Source organism: Xyrauchen texanus, chromosome 31, assembly GCF_025860055.1.
Source record: "Xyrauchen texanus isolate HMW12.3.18 chromosome 31, RBS_HiC_50CHRs, whole genome shotgun sequence".
NCBI lineage: Eukaryota > Metazoa > Chordata > Actinopteri > Cypriniformes > Catostomidae > Xyrauchen > Xyrauchen texanus.
This window is the reverse complement of record NC_068306.1, coordinates 27,721,649-27,739,596: the sequence shown is the minus strand read 5'-3', so window position 1 is coordinate 27,739,596 and position 17,948 is coordinate 27,721,649. Positions and strand designations below refer to the sequence as shown.

The window sequence follows — 17,948 nt, the reverse complement described above, 5'->3', positions numbered from 1 at the left end:
ATCTGCCTAATATTGTGCAGGTCCCCTCGTGCCGCCAAATCAGTGCCAACCTGCATCTCAGAATAACACTCTGTGATGCTATTTTTCTCACCACAATTGTACAGAGCGGTTATCTGAGTTACTGTAGACTTTGTCAGTTCAAACAAATCTGGCCATTCTCTGTTGACCTCTCTCATCAACAAGGCATTCCCATCCACAGAACTGCAGCTGACTGGATGTTTATGCTCCTGACTGGTATATGCATGATTTTATACACTGCCGCCACACGATTGGCTAATTAGATAATGGCATGGATGATTGTTGGTGCCAGATGGGCTGTTTTGAGTATTTCTGTAACTGCTGATCTCCATGCACAACAGTCTCTAGAATTTACTCAGAATTGTGCCAAAAACTAGAAACATTCAGTGAGCTGCAGTTATGCAGATGGAAATATGTTGTTGATGAGAGGTCAACAGAGAATGGCCAGACTGGTTTGAACTGACAAAGTCTACGGTAACTCACATAACCACTCTGTACAATTGTGGTGAGAAAAATATAATCTCAAAGAATGCTATTCTGAGATGCGGGTTGGTGCTGTTTTGGCAGCACGAGGGGGACCTAAACAATATTAGGTAGGTGGTTTTAATGTTGTGGCTGATCGGTGTATATATATACAGCTCTGGAAAAAATTAATAGACCACTGCGAAATTATCAGTTTTTCTGGATTTACTATTTATAGATATGTGTTTCAGTAAAATTACATTTTTGAGCCGAACGGCTTGAATTTTTGCGTCAAGTGTGGCATAAAATCACCCAACAGCAATGTGAAAGACTGGTAGAGAGCATGCCAAGATGCATGAAAGCTGTGATTGAAAATCAGGGTTATTCCACCAAATATTGATTTCTGAACACTTCCTAAGTTAAATATAAGTATTGTGTTGTGTTGTATAAAAATGAATATGAACTTGTTTTCTTTGGATTATTTGAGGTCTGAAAACACTGCATCTTTTGTGTTATTTTGACCAGTTGTCATTTTCTGCAAATATTTGCTCTAAATGAACATTTTTATTTGGAATTTGGAGAAATATTGTCAGTACTATATAAAACAAAAATGTACATTTTACTCAGACATATCTATAAATAGTAAATCCAGAGAAACGGATACTTTTGCAGTAGTCTCTTAACTTTTTCCAGAGATCTATATATATATATATATATATATATTTATTTATTTATTTTTATTATTATTATTTTTTTTTTTGCTAAGCGATCCTATTACCAAAAAGTCTGTCATCTTAATTATTAAACTGTTTACAATACGATAACGTCTAGATGGAAGTGAAAGGTAACGCCTCTATGTTGTTCTCAACACCTCTCAGGTGAGCTATACTTCTCACCTTCTCTGTGATTGGAGAAGGCGCTCTTTCCTTCGCTCGGATTGGCTGAAGCAGGTGTCTTACGCGTCCACTGTGTAATACTTTACAACAGGTAAGACTACCTGAGTTATACTGGGAGGGTTTTGGATACACCGTGCGTGTGGATGTACCTGCAAGGGCGTTTACAATAATCCCTTATATGTGTATTCGTAATTAGGAATATATAAGTTTCGTTATTTTCGTATAGAAATGGCAAGCATAGGACTGGTCGTTGGCGCGCCGAATTCAGAAGAAAGGGCTGTTTTCACGCAGCTGAAACCCGTCCGGATGTCTTGCGTGGATGGGCCGGAGGACTCTTCAGTGTTTGAGGACGTCAAACCCGCAGTGAGTCTAGCACCAAACGCTGTTGAAATGGCGCAGGTATGACAGGCACCCTGTGGTTGCTGTCTTCATTAAGTGAGAAGCAAAGATTTGTATATCCAAGTGTTCAAAATATAGGTTAAAATGGATGTATTTTGATGGAAAGCATCAGTAAGTGGAAATAATATTTAGGATTCCTGTGTTGCAAGTGTCTTTTTAGTTGTTTTCACGCCTCTGAATTAATGAAAATTAAATTTTGTTGGTATAAAATTGAAGACATCTCTTTTAGTCCGTATGAACTAGGTTCTCATTTTATTGTGCGTGTAAATTGTATTTTGTGTGTAAATGCCGTTTGTAGTATTACCTAAAAGTCTTTGAATGATGGACGATTTGTATAAAAATCGTCAAACGTTATTAGTATTATTTTAAATACACATTTATTATTTTAATTATCGTTATTATTTACATAATTATAAATAATAATGATAATACATTATGGCTTCATATTTTTTTTCCAGATGTTTAATCAGTGTGGTAGTTTAAAGTAATAAACTAATTTAAAATAAAAAAAAAATGGCGTTTTTAGATTTAGCATGAATGTTTAGGTTTTGCAATAAAAATATCCATTATAATGTCCTCAACTAAACTAAGCAGTGTATACTTTTGTAAGGTAGGTTGAAATGATAGTCTCTACAAAGACACTTTCACCTTTTGGTAAACACTTTGAGTTTAGGCCAACTTTATTTACTATGAAAAGGTGAACAAAAATGATTGAAAGAGTCCTTTTTACCTGTATTGCCCTCTCGTTTTTTTGCAAGACTGACTAAATACCCAACAACTTAAATGCACATCTTAAAGTTATGTAGATACTGATGACATGGAATCGTAATAGTGACCATTTAAAAAAAAATTGTTATTCCCACAAAGAAAATTAATATGCTACAGATTCGCCCATAGAATATAAAATTGCTCATATAGGATATAAAAGCTGATTTTCATTTGTAGGATGAGAATCAGAATTGTACTATAATATTTGGCGTTGTCGCATTGAAGTTGAAATCTGGTGAATTTAGAATGCTGTTTTGCATCGGTCAGGTTGTATTTAAATGTTTTTTTTAAGAGACATGCTGTACATCACGGTACATTTTCTGTTTTAAAGGCTCAAATGCACATTAGTTGAACAAATTAAAATGTATTTGTCCGAATGGCAAACCGAACATGCTCTGTTGACGTGTACGGGATTCCAACTTGGACTCCTACCAGCACTACTTGTATATGACTGGTTGAGCCAATGACTGATGACCTCGTTGCACTTCTTCATAGGTTCATATGGCCACAGGGAGCATGCAGGTTGTAGTCTACACTGAAGGGAACAGCCTAGGCCTTCGTTCCCTTGTTGACCCCTGTATGTGGTCTGTGATTAGAAGCATACGGCTAACCTCATGTGCTTTAGGGAATTCTTGTCTCTAATTCCCACTAATCATTGGAAAAACTGCCCCATCACATGTACCTGCTATTAAAGGAGTCATAATTCTGTCTAAATGAGGTGAAAAGAAGACAAATATTTTTTTTTTAAAGAATCTTGAATTAAAGTAATCAGCAAACCAACAATGTCTTGGATTAGAGATCGATTTTAATTATATTATTGGTTTGTTACGTCTAATTAAAAGATAAGAAAGTCTCTATCTGTGTCTGAGTCATCGGTTTTGTAGTGCCATGCGTCTTTTTTGCAATCATTTTCGTTCATTTTCTGTCTAGTGTCCTCACTGGCGCTCATGTCATCTGCCTTGAAGAGCAGCCAAGACAGTTCCTTTACTAGACCCTGTCCTGAAAAGCCAAAACAACGGTTATCTATTTAACCCAAAGCCATAAAACATCAATTTAGTCTCAAAGGTTTTGTTTTCTCTCGCTGCTGCCCTCTGATTATTTGTGCTGTTATTGCTCTGGTAAACAGACAAGAAGCCTATCCGTCTCGTTTTAAGGGGATCTGTGGACAAATCTCCATCTTTTGCATTCCTTTCGGCCATAAAGGACAATTATTTGAGGAGCAAGACCATTTGTATTGTAATTAGGAAAGAGGTCTTTGGACTAAGTGGCTAGTTGCACTCTGAAACGGGATATGAAAAATAACTACGGGAAACGGTTAGGAGTAGCCTTCACATGTAGGTTCTTATTTGTGAAACATGAGCAGAACGAATATCTTTGAGAACGATCATAAATCCATTCTAATGTAAATTATCCTGTTGAAACGAATGGGTCGATAAACTTAAGGATGGTTTTACGTACAGTTTAAACCGATTTTAGTTCTTGCTCGTGTTTCATGAATGGGGCCCATTGTGCAATTTTGAGACTGTTAAATTTTTTTCACTGAAAATATTTTACTGATAAATATTCTTAAAAAGCAAGTTCGATTATTTTTTAGCAAAATGCTCCAAATTTAGCTATATTATCAAAGAACGTTTGAAAGAAACTTCCAAGCGACACGGAAACCCCATCTTATTTATGTCAAAGATTATTTTTATGCCTAACTCCGTCTCCCAGTCCTTATCGGCCCCTGAGATACATAACTGAACAGTTGTAAACGTTCTCCAATCATTAACTCCGTTCTTGGGCCAGGGTTCAGATGCAATCTTCATTCGCCTCACACAAAGATGCAGTGAACAGAACCCTCAGGCATGGTGCTTAGAGGAGGACCGGGTCTCTAAGGCCAACAGTGGCCGGGGCCAAAGACACTCTTCTCTGCCAGTACCACCACAACACAAGGCCCGTTTGTGCCTTGGACTAAGAGCAAGGGCACTACCCTTGCCAGGTCGAGAGTGTAAATCAAAAGCTATTTTCCAATAATTGCCTGGTTTTAACTTTCCTGAGCGGGCCTGATGACGGTGAAGGTAGTTTTGTAAACGTTAAAGGGATAGTTCCAGCCTGGTGTCATGAAATTTATGTGAACATGACAACACTTTTGCAGTTCAAAATTTGCGTGCTGTATAACAAGTTTGGCTGCTGTTTTTCAGTGAAATGTCCAGCTGGGGGTGCCAAAAGTGAGTAAAATCGTGTCGTATGTAGATGAGGTTTTAAGGTGAATTTTAGATGGATGTTTTTAAAACTGTTGCCTGAACACAACCAATAGTGTTTTAAATAATAATTAGATGTTTAAAAAAGACATACGTACCAAATCAACACCTAAACCTATCCATTACTGTTTTAAATTGCAGAAGTAAAATTAAAAATCACATTTTCTGAAACAAATCACATTTCTAATGTGACATTTTAGCTTGAGTTTATGGCTGGACTTGAAACGAAATCCTCCGATTCTAAGCCCAACACAATATCTGGTGAGCTACCGCACAAGCTAAACATGCTGGAATAAGTGTATATATGTAGGTGGGTCTGCAATACAAGCATTAAAATGTTTAATTTTTGAAAAGATGCATTAGAGTAAAAGTGTGTCTATCATAGAGTAGCAGGGTCTGAGAAATAGAGAGAAAAATAAGTAGCTATAAAGTCCTAATCCGCCATTAAAGTCATGATATGAGTGAAAGTAAACACACAATTGTTGTAGCGCCTCTAGTGTTCATTTCACCTGGAAACTGAAGGAAATTGTACCTGGAGACACACATAACAAGTTTTGCAAAAATGTATATAGAATCACGTTTTCACTGAGAACATGTTGGATTCTTAATCCCCAAAAAAGGAAAATTCTGTCATTTGCTCACCTTCCAAACCTGTATGACTTTCTTTCCTGGAACACAAAAGGAGATATTGGGCAGAATGTTAGCCTCAGTCACCATTCACTTTCATTGCACCTTTTTTTCCACCCATTTAAAGTGAATGGTGACTGAGGTTAATATTCTGCCTAACATCTCCTTCGGTGTTAGTTCCGGTGCTATTGAACTCAAATTCCTTGGCACAAAATTAAACTGTATTAGTACACAGAGGATTATGGTAGAATCTGTTTGATTGTTATTTTTATAATGAATTACTACAGTATTTTTGTGTATTACTACAACTTACTACTACTATCACTATCACCTTAATACAATTTACACAATACAATTTTAAGTACTTTTTAATTATATCATTGTATCGAAATTACCTTGATTTACCATTTGCTCTCACCACCACAGAATATGTATTTCCTGCTATTAAAAAAAGCAATACTACTAAGATTTTGTATAAATAGTTTTTATTGACATTAATTGTATTGGTTTAAGAATAGACCATTTAGAAACATTTCCATTGCATAATTTATGAATGGAACATATACCTCTGAATTACAGAAACATGCTGAATTCAGTGTTTCTGATTATAAATCACCACTCTTTAATCTCATCTTCTGCGAATCAAGCAACTGGATGCTCACAGAGGCCAAAAATAATAATATCTCGCATTTTATTTTAGTTTTTTGTAGGATTAGCGGGCAGCATAGAGGGAACTTTACTGCCACTCTGACACCTCATCCACAGCAACCCTCAAAAGTTCGAGCACTTACGATTTGTCAATATCAAAGCCGACATCAGACACATTGGTCATGTTCTTTGTTGTAACACTCCTCGTTGGGGGAAATTACACTTTTCGCACTTGTGTGGATGGGTTCAAATTAGTTGTTGAATAGTATATAATGTTTGATAGCAAATAATGTATGAGCAAATCTGTCACACTGTGGAGCCTTGCAATTTGTTATAAATGCCTCTTCCAGCACAATATGAACCACTGCAAAGTGTCAGCATTGATTGCACATTCCCCAAAGGTACATGACGTCACATGTTAGGGTATGAGTTACCTAAAAGGGTGAAGACATTTGGAGTGTGTACATGAAACCATATCAGTGGGTTGCTAAGGAATTACATTTCGACAATGCACACCTTATTGTTGACATAGCTGATACTTAAGACAGCAGGACTTGCCGATGCTGTTGAAATTATTATTTATTATATAGTGACTGCAAATGTTACAGTCATTATGGATTGTTTTCCCTTCAAGTCTACCTCTGTTCAGTTCAAGACTTTGCTGTTTTGGTGGTTTAGATTTTTGCATTTGCTAACCATTTCATAATCAGACATTTGACTTGCCAATTGACTGGTTTGGTAAATCTAGCTCCTTATTATCACAAGAGTTCCCTAATCTCTGGGGTTTACAGCACCTTTGCACCTGAATGGCTCTCCAGGATGCACTTTTTTTTCTTTTTTTGATTTCTATTTTTGTACATTGTGCCCATATCTCCTCTTGCTATCACATGTCACTGTTTTGGCTTTGCTTTGTGTTCCAGGACTTCATGGCCGCCACGCCTAAGGGGTTTCTCTTTACTCTGTGCTGCAGTGCAGCACTATGCAGAGGTGCTGTGTAGAACTTGGCTTTGTGTGAACTGAGCTTTAATAGTGCACACTGCTTATATAGGCACTACAATCACAAATGATCTTTGTCAACTCTGAAAGATAATAACTTGGTATATTAATGTCAGGCTCCCAAATCTCCTCTGAAATAATCATTTCAGTAACTGAGGATGAAAAGGTTAAAAAGGCAGTGCAGACATCTCTGTTTGACATCAGCTAGTTCAATAACAAGGGGTGGGAATCTGGCAAAATGTATTATATCGAAATATGGGTCACAATATAATAATATTGCAATGCTTCATGTTAAGTCTATTGCGAATCAAAACTGTGACAAATTACAATCTTTTACTCTCTTGTTTTCCATTTATCTTCATTTGACTTTGGCTCTACGATGAAGTAAAGCAGAAAGTTCAGCATAGAAGTAGAGTAGAACAAATACACACAAAAAAATTACATCAGGGAGTAGTTTTCCTTGGTGCCAGTGTATCATTACATGAAAATCTTACCATCTAAATGTACGGAGCATCCTCATAATTGAAACCATTCTAAAACAATTTCTGATTTTGCATTTTGGTCAATTTGAAATAAATGTTGGCAAAATGCGCACAGTGCAGTTCTGATCTCGCTATATAGGGCTCACTGCCGAGACTATACAGCTTCACTCCACTACTGTGATCCAGCCACCTGAATCCTCTCTTTAACATGTTGCTTGACTATACTGTGCATCTGGAAGTGCAGTTTACCTCCTGCTTTCCTTGGGCTGTAATAGCACATTTGTTTATTTCACCAGGCAAAAAGCACAGAGTTTTGAGAAAGAAGCACAATTTACCCCTCATGCTTTGAGCTAAGAGGTGTCCCAGACAACTCATACTAATTCTTTTTATTTTATTTTATTTCAGACGCGGATGGAAATGGATAAATATTTGCCCCAAAGTGGCCTACTGCTATCTCCAAACATAACTGATAAGAAGTATCGTCGAGAAAGTGCCTCTGTTGTGGACGAATATTTTGCTGATGAGAAACCTGCCCCTTACAGTCTCAACATAAACGTTATCCTACCCAATACCACACACCTTCGCACAGGCCTGTACCGACCAAACAAGCCTTCGGTGCATCAGATCAAAACTGAGCCAGGTGTGGAAGAACCCTGTGGAATTCAGTCACTTCCCGAATTTACCTCCGTCTTCAATGTGCCCCAGACGGTCAACAGCCTCTTCATCAAACCTGACATGACCGTCACAGACGAGCTCCATATTGGCCCTCAGCAGCCATCAGTCTATCAGATGCCCATCAGTAGTAGCGACCTAACCACAATGACCTTCTCCCAGAGTCAGGCTATGAATGGAGTTGGTGCGTCGGACAGGACGATGCTCAACCTGAACAATGTGGCATTGACAACACATTCTGGAGAATTTGTCATGCCTGAATCATTCTACACTTCTCCCCAGCCCCATAGTTTGCCTCCATCACCCCCCAACTCCCAGCCTGGCAGTCCGGAGGACCAGGCAGAGCTTATTACCACTGTTCTCCCTCCCCCTCCGTACCAGGCTAGAATCGGAATGAAGGTTGGACAGATGACCTCTCATTCCATGCTAATGGCCCATGGTCAGGGTGTACTCACTGGGCCCAGATACAACCGACGGAGCAACCCCGAGCTGGAGAAGAGACGGATCCATCACTGTGACTTCCCAGGCGAGTGTGCCATTTATGTAGATCAGGGTTACTTTTACCTGGTCCTGCAGAGTTTAGCACCAACTCTAATTACACACACATATCAATCAACTAATCAAGCTCTATTACAGCCAGGTGTGTTGGAACAGGGTTGGAAATAAATTAAATTAGGAAGGTGGCTATTCAGAAGTAGGAATGAGTAACCTTGATGTAGATCAGTGTCCTTGTCCTGGTGGACCCTAGCACTGCAAATTTTGGTGTCCCTTATCTGGCACTCCCATTTCAGGTCTTGGAATCTCTACTAATGAGCTAGAATCAGTAGAATCTTGTGTGATAGAAGAAACATCTAAAAAAAATAGTAGTGCTGTTGTCCTCCAGAGCAAGGATTGAGAAACACTGGATTGAGATATTTGTGGATTACCTTTGCCATGCCATCTTGATGGTGTGCACATTTTTTCAATGACGTTTGTGAACTAACATTTGGCAAAATTTTCTCTGTTCCAGGATGCTCCAAAGTTTACACAAAGAGCTCTCACTTGAAAGCACACCAAAGGACTCATACAGGTAAGAAACTGAAATCACACTAAATTAGAAGCAGTTGTAACTTTTATACCAGATGCAATGTACCATCAAGACAAAGGCTACAAATCCAGCAACAGCGTGCACTGAGATGACAGCCTAGGGACAAGAGAGATGTAGAAAGACAGAGAACAGGGCGGTGGGAGAGATTAATTGACTCTCTTTTCATGCATATAAACACAATGTGTCTGCGTGCCTGTGCAAGCCCTGCATGCTTTCCCGAGGGGTATATCGCCAAGCGGCGGAGGAAAAACCTGTTCCTCCTGCTTTTTCTGTCTGTGCTCAAGTGGGGGAGGAGTATACCACCGGGGAAAAAGAACTCGGCAGTTTCAGTGCGTTCAGTTCGGCGTAAGATGAAACCCATCGCAATTACACCACACTTTAGAGTGAGACAAAAATCTACCCTCCCAACACTAGCAGGTCATCATTTTTTTCCACATGACCTTAAGCTAATATAAGCATCTTTTACACCCATTTACCTCTTTCTTTCCACATTTATTTCCATTTCGGGGTGGTCACAGAGTGTGCAGAGGAATTCCCTTTAGCCTCAGGTATCATTATTGTTGTACTCTCACTCAGTGGTGCCTTAGAGGTATCTTCACAACTGTCTTTAAGCTGAAATGAAAGGAATGTTCCCTTATGGTACATTGGGTCATGTGTACATCCTTCATTCTCGCTTGCCTTGTGACCCTCTGTCCATCAGCATAGTATGTTTAAGTTGACTAAAGTCAGGTAGTTCCTCAGGTGGACATGGCACAGAGCTTTATTTCAAAAGACATCAGGTGTTGGGATTGAGCTCATCACACTAAAAGCTGTCAAACAACATGTTAAGAAGTCTAGAATTTTCCACACTGACATTAGATGAACGTTAGAATAGGTTGGTAACATGTAATTTTGATGCCTCCAGGAATTGTATGTTCTAGTCTAGGCGATCAAGAGGAAGAGCCAATCAAGAAATGTATGTCAAGATGTACTTGCAAAGCAATTAACTTTAAGCCTGCAAAACTTGCTAGCTTTGTAATCAAAGTTGTAATCTAAGCAGTTAGCAGCGTTTATGTTGTTATGATCATGTTCTAAAGTTGGTGGAGCTTATCTAAACATGATTCTTAGGAATGTGTTAGAATATCTTGCAAAGGTACAGCCTCGTCTTCTATTAAAACGTAAAAGTTAGCTGATAATCCTTTACAATAAAGTTCTGTATTTTAACATTAGTTAAAGCTGAATTGTGTCTCTTTTCTATGTTAAAATTCTTTATTCGTTACCGGCTTAATATGCTGCCAACTGTAAGTAAACCATTCAAAGGTTGATTTCTTCAAATACTGTAAACTTTGGGTCTCTGTGTTTGTCTGAGCGGTCCAACCAACTGACATGGCAACATTGAGTGCTTTTTCATGCACACCAATATACAGATAACTCCAAAAATAAGCCCTTTAATAATAATTTTAAATAACAAAAGATGGGGGGAATATTTATGGTTGTTCAAAAACAATGTTTATTTGATATTCCTCTGGTGGTACTAGTGGCGCAGAAATAACACACTTTAGCTTTAATGCCATAAGTATTATAAACTAACAATAAACCTTAATTTTTTTTATTAATCTTAATGTGATTTTATAAATATACTATTGTTATACTAATAAGTATTCTATTTTCGTTACACCAAAATGCATTAAGTAACGTTAATGTATAAAATGTTTAATGTTGAACATTTATATGTAGAAATGAACTTTAACCAAGATTTATGAATGGTCTAAAAGTATTTTTTACTGTTACTTCATGTAAACTATTGCATTAACTAATGTGAAGGTATTGTATAGTGCTACCAGCTATCTAAATGGCTTTGACCATGGTCGTGATGTTTTTTTATTTTTTGACCGATTGCTCTGAGGGCAATCAGTGAATTTGTGAAAGCCCTGCATTATCTTTGTAATTGAACATGTTGCCCACCTTTCTCAAACAGAAGCCACTGATAAAGGACTTACGATGGTGATTTTATGGGTATCACTGCAAATTTGTGGTGCTTGTTGGGCACTTATTGGGTGTCACCAAGTGATTGTCATAAAAAGACTTAAATTGAAATAGTCCAATTCTGATTGAACACTATTATATATGAATGAATATATAAATTAATCACTATTGAACACCGCTTATACTGTTAGCAATATTCAACTTCCACATTTCTTGTTTTTATAATAGTTGTGTGTGTGTACACACAGTAAAATACTTCAGCGATAACAGATTAGCCGTTGCACAACTACCAGCTAACCAAATAATATCTCTCTGTTTGAGCTTGCTGGCCCTTAAACACATATTCCACAAGCTGAAGTGGTTGATAGGGGAGCATTAGCTTGTTCAAAACCCTGAGCTGTTGGAGTCTTTTGCCTGCTTTTTAATTCTGGTTTCATGTATAGGAAAGGGGGGAAAGTGGGGTGCCATCTAGCCTATTTGCAGTTAAATCAAAGGTTTATTAGCACTGTCCAAACTGTCACTGAGCTAAATGTGTGCTCTTGTCAGTTACTTCCCATTTTGGAGCTCTCACCGCCTCACCTGGCACAAGAGCTATACTATTGATAATGATAAAGTTAGTGGACTGAACTGATATTTTGAAGCAGCATCTAGTGATGTTTGATGTAAAAATGTTAAATTAACACCTCTCAGATGCCAAATTATTTATTTTATGTGAATAAACCGGTTACTCGCCATTGACTGTTGATTTTATAAGGCACTGCAACATCACACACACACTTTTTTTTTTAAAACAATTGTTTGATTCTCACTGTGTGACATGAAAACCTCTGTTGTGACCATTTTTCTTTCTCCAGAAATCCATATGCTGACACACATGTAATATTCCTTACATTAAGTCACAAAAAACGTGCAGATAAAAATCTTGGTGCATCTTCAAATTTTTGTGTGCGTTTTTATTTATTTATTTATATATATATATATATATATAATTACACATACGTATATATCTATCTATCTACAGAACTGTGTAAATGTCTTAGGCAAATAAGATGTTTCACAAACATTTGTCTTAAGATGGCTATTTATATCGTCAGCTTAAGTGTGTCAATAGGAAATATTAATATTAGACTCCCTAACATTTCTTTTGCAAATAGAAAAGGTTAGAATGGAAGAAAAGGGAGCCCTGCAATAGATGTCATGGCCCCCACAAAGCCCCCCACGGAACATCGTGTCATTCTGGGATTACATAAAGAGACAGAAGCAATTGAGACATCCTAAATAGATAGAAGAACTGTGGCAAATTCTCCAAGAAGCTTGGAACATCCTATCTGCCAGCAACCAAGAAAAACTGTATCCAGGTGTACATGGGGGATTGGTGCTGTTTTGAAGGCAAAGTGGTCACACCAAATATTGATTTAGCTTTTTTATGTTTACTGGACTTATTGTGACATTACTTGATAAATGAAAACTATTTATGGCATTATTTTTGAAGACATCCTCACTATGCAACATTTTTTACAAGTGCCTAAAACTTTTGCACAGTACTGTATTTATCATACCTTCATTTATTTTTGGTACTTTTCACATGCCTTTATGTATGGTTTTTACTATAGCTTTGTCCCAGACCTGGACTTTCAAAATTAATCTATGAAATTATATCACTAAAAATACATTGCCACAGTTTTAAACATGTAATAATCTAAACAAAGAGAGAAATAAACAACTAGGTTTTGTGTGAGAATTATTTCTATGATTTGTTCAAAAATTACAGCTGTCCACAGTCGCCATTTCCACCACCGCAGACAATTTTCCCTCCAAATGTATTTGATTTTTTTATTTCTGTACTTGTTAACCCCATTGAAAATAGTGTCAATGATGAGATAAGCGGGGGCCTGAGTAGCTCAGCTAGTAAAGATGCTGACTACCACATCTGGCGTCGCAAGTGCGGATCCAGGGCGTGCTGAGTGACTCCAGTCAGGCTTCCTAAGCAACCAATTGGCCCAATTGCTAGGGTGGGTAGAGTCACATTGGGTTAACCTCCTCGTGGTTGCTATAATGTAGTTCTCGCTCACGGTGGGGTGTGTGGTGTGTGGTGTGTGGTGAGTTGTGCGTGGATGCCGCGGAAATAGCGTGGGCTTGCACACACACTAGGTCTCCGTGGTAACACGCTCAACAATCCATGTGATAAGATGTGCGGATTGACGGTCTCAGGCATGGAGGCAACTGAGATCCGTCCTCTGCCACACGGAATGAGGCGAGTCCCTACGCCACCATGAGGACTTGGAGCGCATTGGGAATTGGGCAGAAAAGGACCCCCCCACCCCACACACACACATAAAAAATGCAATGCGTTATGTATGATGAAAACAAAGAGGTAAATATCACTTGTGATCACAATATATTTATTGGTCGTCATTTCTTTATTACAGTCTTTATTTATGAGGCATACAATGTTAATCATGAAACTGGCCATAGTAAGACAAAACTTTAAAGAGTACTTTAAACATTTAAGTCATTTCCAACACAGAATTCGATTAAACACAATACAGAATTTGAGATGTTCTGGGAATAACACTGGTGGGAATTTACATGACTTTTGGAAAAAGTGATAAAAATGACATAAATCTCCTGTGGCGCATGTACAATTACATTTATGCATTTGCTAGACGCTTTGATCCAAAGCGTCTTACAATGCATTCAAGTTACATACACATTTCTACCAGTTTGTGTGTTCACTGGGAATTGAACCCATGACCCTGGAATTGCAAACTCCATGCTCTTGAGCCACAAGAACCCTTATACATTTTCTAGAAATCCAAAATGCTTAAATTGCCTGAAGTTGAAGAAACTGTACTTTTATTTTGATTAAAAAAGTGCAAAATACACTTTCATGGGCTGTAAGTATATTCATGTCAGGTACATTTATAGTCACTCAGCATTGGAAGGTGTGGCAAAAAAGTTATTTTTAGAACCTGTCCATATTAATGCAGGATGACAGCATGCATAACAAGATATCTGCGGTAAATGTTTATAAAGCTTGCAAGCAGCCAATCAGACAATTGTATTTACACACATATAAACGCAAAGCTATGATACATAAAAGCGACCGACTAACATTTGTCAGTCAAAATCAGTTGTCCTGAAATTGCATATTAAGCGAAGAAAAGGCTTAGACTTTAGTTGGAAAGCAGGATACATACTTTAGTTTACTTACATTCTCTGACTTTTTTTATCCGCCATGCGCACACACAGAAAATTATTATTTCTTTAGAATAAACAATTGTTTTGGTGTGAATCTTGTAATGTTTGTGTGATTGGGGCCATAAGAGATGAATGGTTATTATGTTGTCATGCTGAACAGAGCTTTTCAGGATTTAGTGCTGTGGCAAACCTTACAATGTCAGATCTTATCAGTGTGTGTCAAGCACCATGGAAATTACTTCTATGTTTACACATTGGCGTTGTATTACTCTCCAAACCACAAGCACATACTCGCCTTATTCCTCTATAACTGCCATTTAAAAATGTTAAGAGACACACACACACTGTTACATGTTCATGCTGGACTTTGTATGCACCTGGCTTTCACGGAGGGCAAAACGTCACCATGGATGACCATAAATGGCAGTTGAAATTGAAAGTGCGAAGTTTGTTTGTGTATTGAAGGAAAGCACAAAGGGACGGGGGGAAAATCCTTGTTTTGATGATTTTTAGATGTATCGTTTTAGCCTGCTGAATGAAAGAATAGCAAAAGATTCATTTCACACTGTTGAATACAGGTTGCTAACGCAGGTTTCTGCAAAATCTTGCTTTTGTTTTGTCGTTCCATATTGATTATTTTATCTGAAGATTTTTAAGATCAGTATGTCTGGGTGATTAAGGGTACTTTTGACTACTCGAAATTGAAAAAAGTGACCCTTTCAAAGTATGTTTTATCTTAAAACATTTATCAATTATCCCAGAATTAAAATCTGATCATAACCTTCAAATTAATTTTGAATAATGTGACATTTAGTATTGTGATTTTATAGTAATGAAATTTTCTTTTGTTTTTGCAGAAAAAAGTTTAAGTATTGGACTAGCCTACACAACAGTCAATTAACTTTTTGAAACTTTTTCTTTTTTTATTATTGAAATTCTCAAATACCAGTTTGGTAATGACACCTAATAAAGTTACACTCATATTATGATATATTAAAAAAAACATACTCTCTGACATGTTCTACCCTGTCACTTCTCATTTTCATGATAATCAAATATAAAAAAATGTCTCAAATGCTTTGTGTGATGGGAATGACAGCAGTATTCAGGGACAGCATTTTTCTTTTTATATAAAGTTACAAATTTTGCACACAAATACCAAATGAATTGAAAATAGGATTTTCTAATGTCCAAAATAGAGAAATTCATTTCAACACTCTTGAAAAAGTAATTAAAGAAATGCAATAAAACATATCAACCTATTATAATATATCCTTTAAAAATGCAAAGATCATTTTTTTATTATTATTTATATAATGACATTTTATTGAATTATTCTCCTAATTGGAGAAACACCCACATTTTATTTTTCTAAAAATGGTATTTACACATTAAGATTTTAAAATTAAGATTCACGACAAATGCATGAATTATATCAATTTTCCATCAAACTGAATTGTGTAATCGTTAACAAAATTGAATAAAAGCATGTAATTATGTCATTTTGTCAAGTATAATTTCTTTCACAATTTTGGAGAATGACAACTTTTTATTGTCTTTAAAAGATTAACTGGTATAATTGAACAAAATGTTTGTTTTTGTTTTTCTTGACTGTAGGTGAGAAGCCATACCGGTGCAGCTGGGAAGGATGCGACTGGCGTTTCGCCCGTTCCGATGAACTGACACGGCATTACCGCAAACACACTGGTGCAAAACCCTTCAAATGCATCGCTTGCAGTCGCTGCTTCTCTCGCTCAGACCACCTGGCGCTGCATATGAAGCGCCACCAAAACTAATGGACTTCACATCCATACATTTTCAAGTTTTATAATGATTTTATTCTTATAAATAGTTCCCATTTATTGACAAATGCAGAACAAATGACTATGTTCATAAAAACTTTGCCAATTACAAACCAGCACTCACATACCACATCGATTGTCTTGAAGAGGACATGACATCATTAAAACATCACGGCAAAGAGCCTAACTAGGTTGTATAGTACTGTACATATGTTTGTATGTGTCTGTAATGTAAAAGAATGTCTTGAATTTTATACTTGACCTCCCTTTTCTGACTAAAATTTGAAAGTACATTTTGTTCCGTTGGGAACAAAAATGTCTTCCGAATAACTTGAAATGCAATCTTTGAATTAATGGTTATTGTTAATTGGTTATTTCTAGATGACAGTAACGCTGTATAATATTTATATGTAATTCCCTTCCCAACCTTCAACAAAAATCTCAAGTTTTTTGCGTTTGGGTTACGATACAAAATTGAGCGACCATAATGTTTGCTTTTCTCATAGTCCAGTATCCATGGAAACATATCTTTATGGGACTGTGTAAAAAGTATCGCTCAGATCAGTTGACTGTGACAGTTTATATGGCTGATGTTTACATTTAAATGACAAATTAGCTCACAATTGCATGTTGACATCAACCGTTCAAAGGTATGAACCCATGTTTTATTTGATTGTGTGTGCCAAATTGTACATGAATTTGAGATGTATTTATTTGCAAGTGGATTTTTCATGAAAAACTACAAAATATGGAGCATTTTCATGTCAAATTTTAAGTAGGTACCCTTCAAAATATTATTATTTTTTAAATCTGTGAGGAAGAAGTACTTTTTTAACAAGTTCATAAGAAATTGTGGAAGACTTTGAAGCCTCTTAATCCCTCACTTTCTCAAGAACAAATGTATTCTGTATGGTCACACTGTATGGATGCAGTTGCCTTTTTAATGCTGTTTGTAACCGGTGTGAGCAACCACGGTTTGTAAAAGTTCTCAAGTTCCCTCTGTTTGTGTCCTTCACTTATTAAGGGACCTCTGTTGGATCAAACGATACTGTATATACTGTAGTTAAAAACTGTGTAAATATTTTTTCCTCTTTGAAGCTGATTTTATTATGAACAAATGGGATTTTATTAAGCTTGTCTTGAATGTGGGTGAATTGAGTTTGTAGATCGTTCATTGTTGCAAAAAGTGATGATCCGGTTAACATGTTGTATTTTCATTCTTGAGTTCAACTAATTTTGAAAATAAAACGAGTAATCGCATTTTGTCCTAGATACTTTAATAGTGATGTTGTCTTGTATTTGTTAAGCACATATTTTGCTTTTTGTAAGGTCTCAGGAATCAAGTATCTCAGGTGAATGCTGTTTGAAAATACCTTGGTTTGTCAGGGTTCCAGCAGGTCCTTAAAATCAGAATTGGATTTAGTGATTTGGGAGCCCTAGGCAAAGTACAGGAATGGGGCCCTCTTAATTGTTATTTTATTATTTACTGTGGTATGCCATGAAAACAGTGTGAAAACAATTTGCTTCAATGGCAATCTTTAATTTCTTTCAATGCCATAAACTTTACAAGCTTGGAAAAATCTAATAAAAAGTTTTAGACTAGTTCTTTGTCAGAGGTGCCCATTGTAGCAGCCTGGTCAATTTTAAACAAAACTTTGTTACCAGATGAACCGAACTTGAGT

At 36.9% G+C, this 17,948-nt stretch overlaps 1 protein-coding gene across 2 annotated transcripts; it reads left to right on the top strand.

The window, feature by feature from the left end:
- Positions 1–1,496: 1,496 nt before the first annotated feature.
- On the top strand, positions 1,497–17,561 carry klf5l (Kruppel-like factor 5 like). 2 transcript variants are annotated; one of them, XM_052099327.1, is made up of 4 exons: positions 1,497–1,739; positions 7,945–8,737; positions 9,221–9,280; positions 16,082–17,561. In XM_052099327.1, exons 1-4 carry the CDS (start codon positions 1,605–1,607, stop codon positions 16,258–16,260), a joined length of 1,167 nt encoding a protein of 388 aa, XP_051955287.1. In that variant the 5' UTR covers positions 1,497–1,604; the 3' UTR covers positions 16,261–17,561. The 2 variants fall into 2 exon arrangements, with proteins under 2 accessions (XP_051955287.1, XP_051955286.1); XM_052099326.1 differs by having other exon boundaries at positions 1,497–1,775.
- Positions 17,562–17,948: the final 387 nt, after the last annotated feature.